The sequence below is a fragment of the Rhinolophus hipposideros genome (assembly GCF_964194185.1).
Source record: "Rhinolophus hipposideros genome assembly, chromosome: 15".
Lineage (NCBI taxonomy): Eukaryota > Metazoa > Chordata > Mammalia > Chiroptera > Rhinolophidae > Rhinolophus > Rhinolophus hipposideros.
Window position 1 is genome coordinate 30,356,777 of NC_138061.1, and position 15,737 is coordinate 30,372,513.

The 15,737-nt window shown below is 38.4% G+C and overlaps 1 protein-coding gene and 1 pseudogene across 2 annotated transcripts in view; one reads left to right on the forward strand and one right to left on the reverse strand.

Annotated features, from left to right (window-relative positions):
- Positions 1–8,178: 8,178 nt before the first annotated feature.
- HECTD2 (HECT domain E3 ubiquitin protein ligase 2) overlaps positions 8,179–15,737 on the reverse strand; it is a 72,679-nt gene continuing 65,120 nt past the window's right edge. Inside the window, exons 19-21 of the mRNA XM_081073975.1 lie at positions 14,305–14,420; positions 13,595–13,738; positions 8,179–10,663 (exon numbers count right to left, since the gene is read on the reverse strand). Of these exons, the coding sequence (XP_080930101.1) occupies positions 10,543–10,663; positions 13,595–13,738; positions 14,305–14,420 (381 nt within the window). The 3' untranslated portion in view covers positions 8,179–10,542. The remainder of the gene's footprint in view (positions 10,664–13,594; positions 13,739–14,304; positions 14,421–15,737) is intronic.
- Positions 10,814–12,902, forward strand: LOC308508195 (nucleosome assembly protein 1-like 1; annotated as a pseudogene). The gene is made up of 3 exons: positions 10,814–10,834; positions 11,420–12,635; positions 12,894–12,902. The product of its transcript is annotated as a nucleosome assembly protein 1-like 1 (transcript).

Consider the following 15,737-nt stretch of genomic DNA (forward strand, 5'->3'; position numbering starts at 1 on the left):
TCCAGGGAATGGAGCAGTGCAGTGGCTGGATCCATATGGTATGGCAGTGGGATTCAAAGTCCTTGGAGACGAGGCTTGGTGACTTCCTAGGGTCAGACTTTGCTCACAGGTTGTGTGGGGACAAAGCCCCCCAAAAACAGTTTCCAGGTTCTCAGCCTCACATAGAAAGGTGCTGGCTCGAGTAGTAAATGGCCATCAACTGTGATCAGATGGCCAGCAGCTGTGGCTAGTTGGCCGTCAGCTGTTACCCGTAAGCCATTGGCCACTAATATAACTGCCCTGGCTACGCTAGCAGAAGGAATGGGGGCTAGCAAGAGCGGATTGCAGAGAGGCGGATGCCGCCGGTGAGAATATAGTGATATGACTCCCCTACTTATGGTTCCGTGGGTGTTCCTTTTTGGCCTCACCATGTCCTGCGTTCTTATGTGGGGAGCGGGAGCTGAGACCCCGCAGGCCGCTCCGCACGACACGTGGATCTTGAGATCCTGGGTTATCTCGGTGAGTCCAATGTAATCACATGGGCTCTTGTAAGTGAAGGAAGGAGGCAGGAGGGCAGCGTGAGAGATGAGCAGATGCTGCAGAGCTAAATTTGAGGAGGAAGGATGGGGACCATGAGTCGAGGAGTGCGGGCTGGCAGCCTCTAGAAGCCGGAAAAGACGAGGAAGCACATTCTCTCCTGGAGCCCTTCTGACACCTTGATTTTAGCCTTGTATAATCCATTGCACACTTCTGATCTCCAGGACTATGAGATAATAAGTCTGTTTTGTTTTAAGCCTCTTACTCTGTGGTAATTTGTTACAGCAGCAATAACCAGTACGCCTTCACTCATGTGTCTTGCACGCTGAGATGCTGTTTGGTCTCCCTTGGATCCAAACACAAACACTGTCTAAAATCACGACACATTTATGGTTCTAGATGATCAGGAGCTAACTCAAGTAGCCTCCTGGGCTGCTCAGAAATTGTGTTTGGCTTGCATTTCCCAATGCTTTCTTGTGAAGTGTCAAAGAGGAGGGTGTGGTGGCCGTGTCTATAGCTGTGACGGTGCATAGAGAGCTTCCCAACTTTCCTTTTGACCACTGGAATCTCAGAAGTGGCAGTCAAAAGTGAAAAGTAGATCACTTGGGACGAACTGGGGGATGTTTTCCTAGGTCTCCAGATTTCTGTCTTGGACACAGAAAGTGATCGTCGGTCCTCAGCACGATGGTCCTCAGCACGTCAGAGGTCAGGGGTGATGAGCCCATGCATAAATGAGGGTGGTTGTGTAACTCAGAGGCCATTTTCATCACCCCCATTTACCCTGGGCACTGACTGATGAGCTGGGCTCCAGTTGGGGCTGTTCCTGCTCAAAGCCTAGTTCAGCGATAAAAGCTGGAGACAGAAGCCACATCGAGCAGGCACCTCCTGTCCAGGCACTTTATGGACACTATTGCTAGGGTTCGGTTCCTGGGCCTGTCAGGCTGCTCCCCTCAGGGGTCTAGAACATGGAGTAAACACATGTGGCTCAATGGAGAGAAAACTATCTGCTGGGCCCTTCAGCTTCCAAGTACAGGCTCCTTTGTAAAATCAGTTCGGAGAACATGCTGACGTCGTGCCTGACTGCTAGCTATTGCCACACTGTGCTTCCCCCTCTTCTGAGGCCCAGAGCTGGACTACATTTTTCAGATTCCTGAAAAACTACATTTTGCAGTTAGGTGTGGTCAGGTATGGCTGACACTCAGGTGTGCCTCCAGACCCTCCTTCAAGGAGGGTCTTGCTATTCAGGGACAGGAAGTGCAGTCAGGAGGACAGTCTCTGGCTGTCGGCTCCTTCAGTGTTGTCCATGGCTGCAGAAAGATGCCTCACTCAATGTCACACCGTCCAGGTGTGACTGCCTTCCACCTGATTGCCTGAGGCAAGACAGAGAAACCTGGCCCATTTTGGCACAATAGAGGAAGACTGACAGGCAGTATTTGCTCCACGGGGCTGGCCATTACTTTGCCAGGACTGTGTTACAGCTTGATTTCTCACTCTGCCCAATTCTGTTTTCTTCCCGCTTTCCTTTCACAGGTAGATTCCTAATAAATTTTCCGTAGCCCCAAACTTCATGTCAGCATCTACTTCCTGAGAATCCAGTCTGTGACTCTGTGACTGAGTTCTCTCCAATGCAGTGTGAGAGCAGGGTGTTCTGTTTTCAGGCCTGGCCCATGAACCCTTCGGGGTCATCCACCATGCTTTCTCCTTCAGCCTGCAGGATACAGATATCAACGATGCCCTAGGAGATGGTGGAGCCAAAAGATGGAAAGAGCCTGGGCATCAGGATGGGGAGAGCTGCCCTACTGACCTGAACTTCCGCCCAGAACTTTTAGGTGAGTTAGAAATTAACTTCTATGATATGAAGCTACTGAGTTTGGGGCATCTATTTGTTACTTTAGCTTAGTCTTCCCTGACTTATCTCTCCTCTGAACTTACCTCGCCAGAGACAAATGGAAGAGCTAGAGAATGGTGGGTCTCTGTGGGGGTGGCCATTGACCAGGGGGGACTGGAAGCGTATGTGCCCACTATGCCTAGGCACAAGCAGGCCAGAGATTCCTAGAGAACCCGGGAGAAGAGCTAGGGTTGGGTGGCTTTTCTGTGTGTAGATCTACACTCCAGTGAAACGTGGCCCGATGCTACCGGGCTCTCATCAATCAAAAAGCAGCTGCCTTCCTGTGGGGGCAGCAGTCAGAGAGAGGAGAGAAAGCAAGTTCTCATTCTCACACTTCCTGAGTGGAGAGGCGAGTCAAAGGTCTTTTCTCGTGAGCCACGGTTGCTATGTAGGAAGAGGAGCACGATTCCAACAATGAAATAATTCAATTGTTTCAATAATTCATGGATAGTTGGGTAGATGACAAATAGGTGATCGGTGGAGGGGTAGGTGACACACTGAAGTCTTGATAGCCAGTGTCCAAGCAAGTTCGTGTGAGTCAGAGCAATGGGCTATTAATTAAAGGTGAAACTATTCACCCATATTGTTCTCTGGTCCATGCCACTGATTTGATGAGTTTTGCATCCGCCCAGTCACGTCAACAAGTCAGGTAGGATTTTGTCAGTTTACCAACCCAGTACTGTGGTAGGTGCCAGGTGGGGACACAGGAAATACCTCTGTTCTCAAGCGTTTGACACACACACATGAACCACACACAAGTTTAAAAATACTAAGCGCCACTTGAGTGAGCAAAAAAGATAGGTGGGTGAGTGTGAAAAAGGGAGATTTGTCTTCCAGCTAGCTTTTTTGTTTGGGGGCTGGTGATGTTTCAGGGCAAGATTTGGCTGGGGAGAGAAAATTCTGGTCTAGGGAGGTTGTGGAGGGCAGGGGACCTGAGATGGTTTGGGACAGAGCTGGGGGAGGAATTGTTTGTTTGGAGAGGAGCAGGAAGAGCACATCAGGAGCAGGGCTAGGACTGAGCAAGGTGCATTCAGGAGACTTTTGGGAGTTGGTTTAGGGGAATATGCAGAATAAAAGTGGAACACATGCCAGGCTTTGGAGTGGGAAGGTGGTCAGATAAGCACCAGGTATCTTAGACAACTTGATAGCAGGGCACATGATCAGAACAGAATTTTATAAAGATTGTCTGTAGAGACCTTAAGATAAATGGGGGAAGAGTAAGTTTACAGTTAGAGAAGCTGGTTAGCTATGAAGGGCTGAGTGTCTAAATCAAAGATGAAACTGTAGGAATGGAGTAGAAAGAAGGATCAAATCTGAGAAGCAACATAAAGATGAAGCTTGCTGACATGAGGCTGAAGAGAAGGAAAAGTCAAAATGAGATCAATGTTTATAAGCCAAGAAAACCAGGAAAATAAGATTGCCAACAACAGAAATAGGCAAGTAAAGAAGGCCTGTTGAGTCTTGGCCTATATACCTGTGGTTAACACAAGATTGTGCTCCTTGAGAAACCCTACTGAAATAATTCTGTATTTTTTTTCTATTGTAATTTGTGTGTTTGTGTGCATATAGAAAAAGTCAAGTCAGGTTACAGAAAAGCTTATCAGCTTAACTCAGTGGTGACTAATGCTCCTATTGTATGTATACCCATGTGTTCTAAATCGTAATATCTAAATGGTATGAAAACACTGAGTTGTATGATTGTCATGAAAATCCTGGAGGTATTTGGTTGATATGGTACACATTTTAATACTTCATAACAATTCAGAATCATATCTGCTTCTTATGTTTAAAGAACAAGCAATGGTATATGGAGCTGTGATCAGCCTTCAGTTTAAATATGATAGGCACTCAATAAACAAGTGGTAACAAAAAATAGATTGGTGTAAACAATCTACAGAGAACAATGTACTTAAAAGTTTCACACATTGGATGGGGTAAAAAGAACCAAGAGGCATGCTTGTACAGGCTGCACGGAAAAGGGAGAGGCCATTTACTACTATAAACTCTTATAAATTTTAGACAACACATATCTACAAAAATCTTAAAATATCAATGTCCAAGACTGAAAGGAAAGGAAATCATCAGTTATAGGAAATGAGGAAGAAATGAAAAGCCAAAAGTAGTAAGCAGTATTAGGTGATTCATGATGGTGATGAACCCTCTAATGGATTTTAATGCCCATATGAGTTCAACAGACGTGCCTTAGGCCTATTCAAGGTAAGGAGCCCAAACTGATCCCACTTCATACAGTCTAGCATTTGCAAGGATTGCTATGTCTATGAAAAGGAATAGAAAAACTCTACTTCTAAGCCCCAAACGGTGCCACTATAGGTGAGGGGGTCCATATTTACACAAGTGGAAAAGGAACCTTAATCCAAGAAGTTCACACAAAAATTGGTGTGGGAAACCTATAGGGCATGGATTGAGAACATGAAACTATTCTGGTAAAGCACTTGCACTATTGAGGACATAAAATTAAATAAACTAAAATATAAAATTACAAATACATAAGAAAATAAGTCACTATGAGAGCCAGTTGATGAACTTATCAAGAATTTGTACTTCAAGAACTAAAAAGAGTAGAACGATCTAAAAGAGTATCAAACAAGTATGCTGAAATTAAAGAAATAAAACCCTATGAAAGAAAGAACAGTATGAAAAAAGAGCTGGTGGACTTGAAAAGGAACCAGAAGAATTTCTAGAAGTGAAAAATACAGCCATTGAAATAAAAAAACAAAATAAAAAACTCAGTGGGTTGGTTGAACAACAGATTAGGCATAGAGAGAGATGGAATGGTTGAATAAGATGGTCCAACATATGTTTAACAGGAAAGATTAGAGAGAAGAGGGAAGGCCAATATTCAAAGAGAAAAATGGCTGAGGAATTTTCTAGAATTGAAAGATACAAATTCAAGAACCATAATGAATCCTAAGTAGAATAAACAATATACAATATTTACATTGTCTTTAATGTTCTGCAATTTCATAAAAAAAGAAATATCTTAAAAGTAGCTAGAGGAAAAAGAGATATCTACCAAGGACGACAATTATAATGACAGCTAACTTCATATCAACAATGAAACCCAAAGATAGGGGATTAATATATTAACAGTCCTAAGAGAAAAATAACCATCAACTTAGAAATGCATATTTAATGAATCTTTCATGAATAAAGGTGAAATAAAAGCATTTTCAGATGAATGAAAAAAGAATTTACTACCAAGAAACCCTCATTTAAAGAGCTTCTAACATATATAATTTAGGAGGAAGAAAATTGAGCCCAGATATAGGTGTGAAGAACAATAGAAAGGAAATGGTACACAAAGAAATTGTAAATACATGGTTAAATCTAAACAAACATTAACTATATAAAATAATGTTTTATTTTATGGACATTAAATTAAGAAAAAATTCGTATTACAAAAGATAAAAATCAGGCCACATACTAGATCTTTGCAATAATAACAATGTTAATAGTAATTGTACTAATACCAAATACTATGCTTATGATCAGGCATAAATATACTTACATATTTATAAGTGCATATACATACGAGTGCATATACATATATGTATGTTTATGTTTTATTTATAAGTATATGTGTATATAATTCATATATACACATATACTTATAAACTTATTTAGCTTACATATTACGTATACTTATATGACATATACATATAAGTATATAAGCACACATGTATATTTATATATACTTTACCTAGGTTTGTTTAACAACTCTATGAGCTATGTATTATTATTTTATTTTAGAGATGGGTAAACTGAAGTGAGATGTTAAGTCATTTACTCAAAGTCACAGTCATTGGCAGCTCTGGGAGTCATACTGAAGCAACGTTGCTCCTGTTAACAAAGGATCAATGTTCAGAATAAAAAAATAACTCCTAAAACCAATGAGGAAAAGAAATAGAGAAAAATTAGGCAATGGAGAACTGACCATTCACAGAAGACATCTGAACAGCCTGTAAATGTACAAAAAGGTGCTCAATGTCATTAGCAACTATAGAGATGTCAATTAAAACACATTGGTCAGATTAGCAAAAAAGGTAAGCTAAAACCAACAAGTGCTGAGAATGTGGAAGAAAGACAACCCTTACAATATGGTGGAAATGAATGCTGGGACCACCACTCTGGAGAGCAATTGGACAACATTTGGTAAAGCTGAAGACGTACACCCCGTGACTCAGCCATTTCACATCTGGGCTGTCCCCTAGGGGGACTTCTACAGGCACACTCAACACGGGCAAGTGTGCTCATCGTAGCCTGGCACACACTGGAGAAAATATCTGAATGTTAGTCTGTGGGAGGATGGATCAACACATGGTGATACATTCATTTAATAGGATTCTACTACGCCATTGAAATGGATGAACTATATCTAAATGTATAATCAGGGATAATACAATATTAAGGACAATATCGAGTGTAAAAAGTGATGTACAGACAGGCGGAGTATGATAGTAGGTATGCAACTACTACTATATAGTGCTTACAGAGACACATGCGTAATATAAATGTAGAGCAGTATGGGAAGGATTCACACCAACTACAGTTTTTTGTTTTTTTTTCCTACCAACTACAGTTTTATGGGGAAAAAGGAGAAAGTATTTTGGGATTAGAGAAGCACACAAAAAGGGGCTTCAACTCCATCTGTGATTTTTTATTTAAAAAGAAAATCTGGCAAAATGTTAACATTTGTTAGATCTGAGTGGAAACATGGTTTTATTATGTTAATCTCTGAAAATTTTCTCTCAAGTTGAAATGTTTCCTTAAAAATAAACTCATTTATTTTCGAATTTTAAAATCACATTTTACACATCTGTAAAATAGTATTAAAAACCCTTGCCTAGTGAGACATCCGTAAGGGTAAAATTCTAAAGCACTGTTTCTAGAATAAGAAATACTCTAACAATTTTAATGCCTCAAAGCACTTTGTGTTCTTTAATATGGGGTTGCACCCAATGTCGGAGAGTCAAATCCTCCAGGCTTCAGAAACAGTGTTACAACCACAATGGCACCATATTGTCTACTCCAGACCAGGTACCGTGGAAGTGGTTTTCACATATTCATTTAATCCTCCCTACAACCCTCCACAGGAGATAGGGAGATTATTGCCATTTTACAAATTATTTTCACTTGATAACTGAGGCACAGGGAGATGAAGTAACTTGCCCCAGGCAACATAGCTGGTGAACAGTAAACCCAAACCCAGGCAGTCTGGCTTCAAAGTGCAGTTCTTAACCACTGCACTGGATGAAAGGCTGTGTGTGGCCGTCTGGGTGAACTGAGCATGTTCACCCTCTGCTACCTGTCTTCTTCCATTAATCACATCATTAATGACATTCTGGCCTATATTCTCATCATCTCCTCTCTTTTTCTTAAGTATAGGAAATGTGGGCAAGGAAAAAAGGCCAGACAGATAGTTTTGGAGAGAAATACTTAAGATCTGAAGTTGTCTGTCTATGGCCAATGAAATGTCATACTTAGTTCATTTCAGGGTGGTCTCTATGGCATTGTAACACTCACTCGGTGGAATAGATCCAGACATTGTTTCATACTGAAAATAACTGAAGAAGTTGGTGGTACTTGGTGTCAATAACAACACACATCTTTTGAAGCCATGTACATTAATTAGCACTCTTCCTAAGCACTACTTTAGAGACAGTGTAACGAAGGCAATAGTTTGCAATATTTAAGATATTTTAAACTTACAGTTTTAGTTAATTGCCTAATATTCAGAAAACAAACTGAAACCTGACTGATTGTATAACTTTAATATTCGAAAATTTTTATCCAGAAGTTAACAACTTAATACAATACAGATTTGTACAAAAAACGGGGACCGTTAAAAACTTCTGATCATACAGACAAAAATATGATTAAGCTAAGATTTAAAAAGTACAGGACATTTTGTAAATACTGATAAATACCGTGTAATGATTTAATTTACTGTGGCAGATACAAAAATCAAGAATTCTTTAACAGATTATATAAAAAAGCAACTACATGAATTGTCTAGCTGTTTAAATTAACAAAATATAACAGTAGTGGTTTTTTTAAAAAATGAGGTATTGTTACATCGTAAACAAAAAACAGCATAAATAAGTAAAGGCAATGTACAATTAAATGCTAAATGGTTATAAATTTCAACAACAGACAACAAAAATTTTCCAGTTTTTTATGGACTTTGTCATTTAAAAATCTGGCTTGCTTGTGTACTTCTTATTTAAAAATGACATAGCTATCGATATACAGCACATCATTAAACATGCAGACCAAGCCAATACAATTTTTTCCATCTCTACCAAATAAAAATTTTACATTTTATTTAAAACATTTAAATCTGGTTTCTTATACATGATTCTTTTGTGCTTATTAGTTAGTAGTAACCTACATTAAACATCTTACTTTCTAGTTCAAGCAGTGTAAGAGAGAAGCAGTTTTATTTGCATATGGATTAAAAACAGAGCAAAAAAAAAACACCAAAAAAACACACGAAACCAACACTTTAACTCTCTTAGGCTTTCCAAGATTTTTAAGAAGAAAATCCTTTAAATAGCGTATCCAAATGTAAAGCAGAGTCACTTCTGTCTCAAAGAGAAGAGTAAACCAAGTCGTAACTCCTTTTCCTTAAAGATTCTAGGTTGCCTTCAGAACTACAGGAAACCAAACTGATACCCAGTTCCTCCACCCGAAAAGAAGTCTGCTGGTTGGGTGCAGGAAGCATAGCAATAAGGAAATAGTATAACAGAAAATATTGTGGGAAAGTATTATTTGCATGTGAACCATATGCTGGTACTAACTGCTGGCTTCATTATTATTGCAAATATATCTTCAGAGATTTCTGAAGGAAAACTATCAAAGTATAATAGAGAAATCTTGATTTGGAAGTACTTATAACATGCTAATAAAACTGCTTCATTTGCTGTAAATGAAAAGAAAACCATTTACTGTCTGACTTAAAATGCAGTTTCTTTTTACATGCTACTTTATTAGAAAGTCCAAAAAGAGTATTTTTGAATTTACTATATTCAGAATCCAGTGAAAAACAAACATTTTGGTCAAAATGTCGAACTTGATTTTTCCACCAAGCTACGTCATTTTGGCACAAATGTTTTTATTGTATTCACTTGCGTCAAATATCTTATCCTAAACTTTACTAAAAATTAGTGTTTCAGTACAACTGGTGATCAAAAAATATTAGAAATAAGCCTTGTACATCGATCAAAGTATATATAAAAAGTTTTCTTTTGTGCTTGTAGTTGACTTAATTTACCAATGATTAGTTATCTGATTTCTTTTCTAATATCCCGACCCTTAAGAAGAAATGATAATTATACAAATATTACAGAAGTACTCAAAGTAACTAGTTTACTGCCAATGTGCATGCAGACTAACAATACTTAAAAGAATATAACCTTGAATCCAATTAGTCTGAAAATAGTTACACTCTTGTACAATCGTTTGTATTGATTTGTAAAAGCTGTATACACATCTAAAACCCTGAATTTACTTTGTAAAAATAAATCTTTAGCAATAAATGGCACTATCAAAATCCCATTATTCTCAGGCTATTATGTAGTTATTTACAGGCTTTTCAGCAACAGTTGAAAAGAATCTTATAGGACCAAAGCCAGTATATCAAAAAATCCTGTAAACTGCATTTGCAATTATACTGTTGTTTACCTCTATATGAAAATATGGCTACGTGCCGTACATTAATGATAATGTAGCAATGTGTGTTGCTACTGTGTGCTGGCAGCACGCGACCTGCCACTGGGTTCCACTGTGTCATCAGTGCATTCTTTACCGCACCTTGTGTTCCCAGTGGAATATCTGTGACAAACTACTAATGGAGAATGATAAACTGCTGTATAAAAGAGGGACGGAACCCACATCTGTCTCTGCCATCTGGTCTTTTCCCCACTCAAGCAATGTCTGTGGTTTTAGAAAATCATGCCTCCACTAAACATACTTCATATTTAATTTTTTTAAAAAAAACAGTATTTTAAAGTTGGTGAGCTTTGTCAAGGTGTTTTGAAACAAAAACATAAAAAGGTTAAAGGCACAATAAGAGGGAAGTGAATGCTACATATAAAATATGTTTCAAGTCTTCTAGGTTACTCAAGTCCAAAACCTTCTGAATTTGAAATTCCAATGATCAATTTCTGTTTCAGGTCTTTTTTGCTCTTGTAGGGGGGAAGGCAAAGTTGATTGAAGCAGGTGTGGGCCACAGGCAACCTAGGGAAAACATTTTGTTAAAGACATTAAGCCTCAAAATACACACAGAATGACTGCGTAGCAACTTTCAAAATACCAGGACACACACTTGATTCAAATCTGTTTTACTATCCTAAGAGATGACTCATTCTTTCCTTCATTGAACCCACTATGCATCAGGCACCCTTCTCGGCATGGGGCTAAATTTACAGATGAGACAGTCAATATCTCTGTCCTCATGCAACTTTCATTCTAGAGGCATTATTTTTGGAGTCAGACACATCTGAATTCGAACACTGTCTCCTTCACTTAACTAGCTGTGGGACCTTGTTCAAGTTGCTTCATGTCTCCAAATCTCAGTTTCCTCATCACCATGATAGGGTATACTATCCAACTCAGTTGTTAAAAAGATTAAAACAGCTATCTACATAAAACACCTAGCAGAAGAGCAGATAATATGACTGTTACTATTATTTCAGTCTTGACTGTCAGAAAATAATAAAAAGGCTCCAGCTCATCCCATTGCTGCCTGAGTCACTGCCTGCATAGCTCTGGCCACCTGGCTCCTTGTGCTAGCCACCGATATTTGGAATTCTTACAACATAGCGGACATTAACAAGATGTTTCATGGCCCAATGTGGCTGCCAGAGTTCTGACCATCACATCTGTATTCTAGAGAGGAAGCAAGATCAAAAAGGCCTCCCAGCTGTCTACCATCCTATAAAGGAAGCTTCTTCAAAGTTCTACGCTACTTTTTATCTCACTGCCCAAACATAGTCACATAAGCCACATCTAACTAAAAGCAAAAAACAGTCTGAACTTGATCAAGATTTGGATGATGTTAAAGAAGTAGAAGACACTGGTGAAGAACCAAAAATCAAAGCACATTAGCTGACTGCTCAGATTGTGCCAAATCCACAGATTCTTGCAGCCCTCTAAGAAAGACCTGATGGTCTAATAGGAACACCAACAGGAAATATTGAAAGCTTGCCAGTGTAGTTAAAAGATGAGGGAATGCTCTCAAAACCCTTCACGTTAAATGTGCACAGATGGAAGCCAAGTTCTGTGAGGAAGTTCGTGATCTTGAAAGTATGCTGTTCTCTATCAGCCTTTATTTGATAAGCAATTCGAAATAAAGAATGCAATGTATGAACCTACAGAAGAAGAATGTGAATGGGAACCAGATGAGGAAGACGCAATTTTGGAGGAGCCGCAAGAAATGGCCAAGATTGAAGATGAGAAAAAGGATGAAGAAAAAGAAGACTCCAAGGGAATTCCTGAATTTTGGCTGACTGTTTTTAAGCATGTTGACTTGTTTAGTGTTGTGTCAGGAACATGATGGACCCATTCTGAAGCACTTAAAAGGTCTTACAGTGAAGTTCTCAGACGCTGGCCAGTCTATAGTTTTGTCTTAGAATTTCACTTTGAACCCAATGAAGATTTCACAAATGAAGTGACATATAGGATGAGGTCAGAACCAGATGATTCCGATCCCTCCTTTTTTGATGGACCAGCAATTATGGGTTGTACAGGGTGCCAGACAGATTGAGAAGAATGTCACTCTGAAAACCATTGAAAAGAAGTAGAAACACAATGGACATAGGACAGTTCATACTGTGACCAAACCAGTTTCCAGTGACTCTTCCTTTAATTTTTTTGCTCCTGAAGTTCCTGAGAGAGGAGATCTGGGAGATGATGCTGAAGTATCCTTGCTGCAGACTTTGAAATGGGTCACTTTTTACGTGAACGTGTAATCCCAACGTCAGCGTTATACTTCACTGGAGAAGCTACTGAAGAAGAAGAAGATGATGATGATGAAGGTGAAGGACCACATGAGGAAGGGGAAGATGAGGAAAACAATCCAGGCTGTGACTCAGGAAGGGCCAAAACCCAGGGGAGTGCAAGCAGCAGTGAAGCAGGTGGTCTACCTTCTGCTCTCCTGGAAAGGATGAGTTTTCATTATTTGACAAAAGCCTATTTCAAGTTTTCTGTTGTTTGTTTACTTGTTTTGGTTAAAACAAACTAAAAATGTTTGTTTTAACATTTACTAAAAATGTTAAACTAAACTAAAACTAAAAATGTCAAATATGAAAAAATAATCCTATAAAGAAGATTTCTGAGACACCTGATGCCCACACCTTTAACGCTGCTGTCCCCAACGCACACACGATGTTCATGCTCTGAATCCTTTTGATCAGCAACCCCACCCTCTACCTGATGACACTGTTATCTTCATTTAACACTTCTACAGATTTCTTAGACCCCTTCCTTCAGAGCTTATGAACTCCATACTATCAGAATAGCGCTGACAATGGTACCAGTAGCAGTGGGAAAGGAAAGGACAAATTCAGTTCACAAATGAAAAGAAGAACTGACAGAACTCCGGGAATATATGGGGTAGCAGAAAACATGATTATAATCTAAGTACTGTCTACTCAAATTAGGCTCAGAAATTACCAAGTGGTTGGGAAAAGAAGTAGATCAGCATTAACCCATCAACATTAGAAAATAATTTAATTCCATCATAATCATCACTTTCATATGCAAACAGCACTAGATTAAAAACAAGAGGATTAGTAATAGAGGTACTTCTAGTACCAATTATAATAGCCAAAAAAACCCACCTTAGCATTTTTAATGAAAAACACTTGTAAATAAAAATGCAGTTTAGACAATCTAGTACTAAAAGCAAGTTATATTCTAAAAGAGACTACAAAACAGTTAACTTAGCAAAGCAAAAGGTTCATGGAAAGAAATTACTAACAGTTAGTATTTGTATGTCTCAAAAATTAATAGAGGACCTTAAGCCATAGTCTGTCTCATTTCAAGGCAATGTTTACTTCCAAGATTTTTTTATGAAGACGACTTCAGATTGAAAGAAGCCTCCAATTCTAAACATAATATTATTAACAAAACATAGATTAAAAATAAAATTTCAATCCGGAAATTTACCAATTAGTAGAAGTTTCATTCTTTGAAATTTTAAAGTTCAAATCAGCCATTCCTCCTACAGGTACTCTGTCACTTCCTGTAGTAAAATGTAACAACTTCTTTTGAAGATCAAGAGGAAATCCAAGTACAACATCCCAAAAGTATCTAGAGAACAACAAAGGAAGTTTATATAAAATGCCCTGACACAAATCCTGCAGATCAAAATAAAGTAATATAATGTAAGCTCTAAGGAAACAACTTCCCTAAATATACATAATACCCTTATTGTGAAATTAAGGAATGACAAGCTTCTACATATGAATTAGATTTTTTGACTAACAATATTATAAAAGTAACCCAACAGTGGATAGCACAAAAGCCATTTTTTGCCAATCTATTTTTTCTTATTTTTTTCAACACAGTGCTGCTATTAAACTGCTATTTAGATATGTAGCATCCCTGACATTCTAGAACCAAAGTCATTTTAAAAAATGTAAAATCTGTATACTTTTGTAGAAACTTATTTATATCACTCTCTCCGAAGGAGACTGCTAAGTGATTTCATATTTAATATTCTCACATTACTTTCTAGAAATGAAATAAGACAGTGTGGAACTCTGTAATATTTCAGCTGACTTACTTGATTCAAAGAGTGTAAGTTACACATAAATGAACCACATCCTCTTTCACTCCCTCTTCTGCATCCTCTCCATCTCAAGTACACAGCTCACCTTATCGTCAGGTCAGTTTTCGCATAGCCGTCATACTGAGTACTTCTCTGCAGAGCATGCATATCCAATTCAGGGCTTCCACAGACCAGAATTTCAACCTCTTCTGGACGAAGCAGCTGCCAGTAATTATTTATCAAAAATGATAATAAAAATGATTTAAAAAAAGCGAAATTGGAACTATTTTCACTGAATCAAAGTACAAAAATTACAACGTCTTTTATAGTAAATCAAACCATTTATGTTAAAGAAAAATCTCCATTTATGTTTTTCCTACTGAGGTAAAATATTTTTTGCTTCTGAAAGTTTATAAATCTTGTCAAACTATTAGGCCTTCCCCTTTTGCAAACAGTAGCAATTTGCCAGAAAAACCAGCAGATGACTAAGCAAGAATCCAAATTACTACTCTGCCCCAAAACCCAGCGTGAAACTCTTAGCTACTTCAGCATCTACTGATCTGCCTGCCTCCTTCCAGTATCCCTTCCAATAATGCACAGGAAGTATACACTATAGTTTGGGTGTACTTGGTTACAGTCTGTCTTGTGTCATTCCCTGGTTCTTTTCACTTATATAGGTTGTCTCTAAAGAGATTAAAACTGAAAAATAGAAACCATGGCATGTCATTTAATTCTAATTTTCCCTCTCTCCATCCCCATGACTACCAGTGTGTCACAGACAAAACTCAATTAGAGTTCAATAAATATGTGCTCTGTTTTCAAAGGTACTTTCAACAAGAAACATGTGACAAAAGTTATTTTAAAACAAGCTCTCTCCTTTGAAAAATAATTCAAATGAAAGATCTTACTCCAAACCCTCATAATAAAACTGAGGTGAGATAAAAATGATGTGATGGCACCTGCCCTGGGTAGCTGGGACAAAGAGCATGGGTTCTCTCAAAAACTTGCTTATATCTCCCACATGGTGTTCTAAAAGCAGCTGACCCATATTCACATGGCTAAGATAAGTCAAACCAAACAGTCCATCATGACTCTGGAGACAAACTGCTTCCTATGGGTAAAAGGCAACTCAGAGTTGCTGAGGGACCCGTGAAGCAGCAGGAAGCAGTTATAAGTATGTTCCTTAGTCAATAAGAAGTTGTGGCTTTTGCCCTGGAGCTTATGTGTTAACTCTGTTTACTGTGCTTTGTCCCTCAGTATTAAGACCTTGAGCCCCTGGGATCTCTTCATCCACTCTGCTTCAGGAAAGCTTTTAAAACCCTAAAAGACATAGCACAGGGGAGAAAAATGCAGTTGACTGGTCTTTTTTTCCCTTTAGAGAGTTAAGGCTGAAGTGGCAGAATTATTTTTATTTCTAGCTCTACCTTTAAAAAGTAGAAAATATTTTCTACTTTAAAAGCTTATCTACTAAAATATTTAAGGAATTATTTGTCAATATTATTGTATTACAAAACCTAATTGAAAGCTTAATTAAAAGTC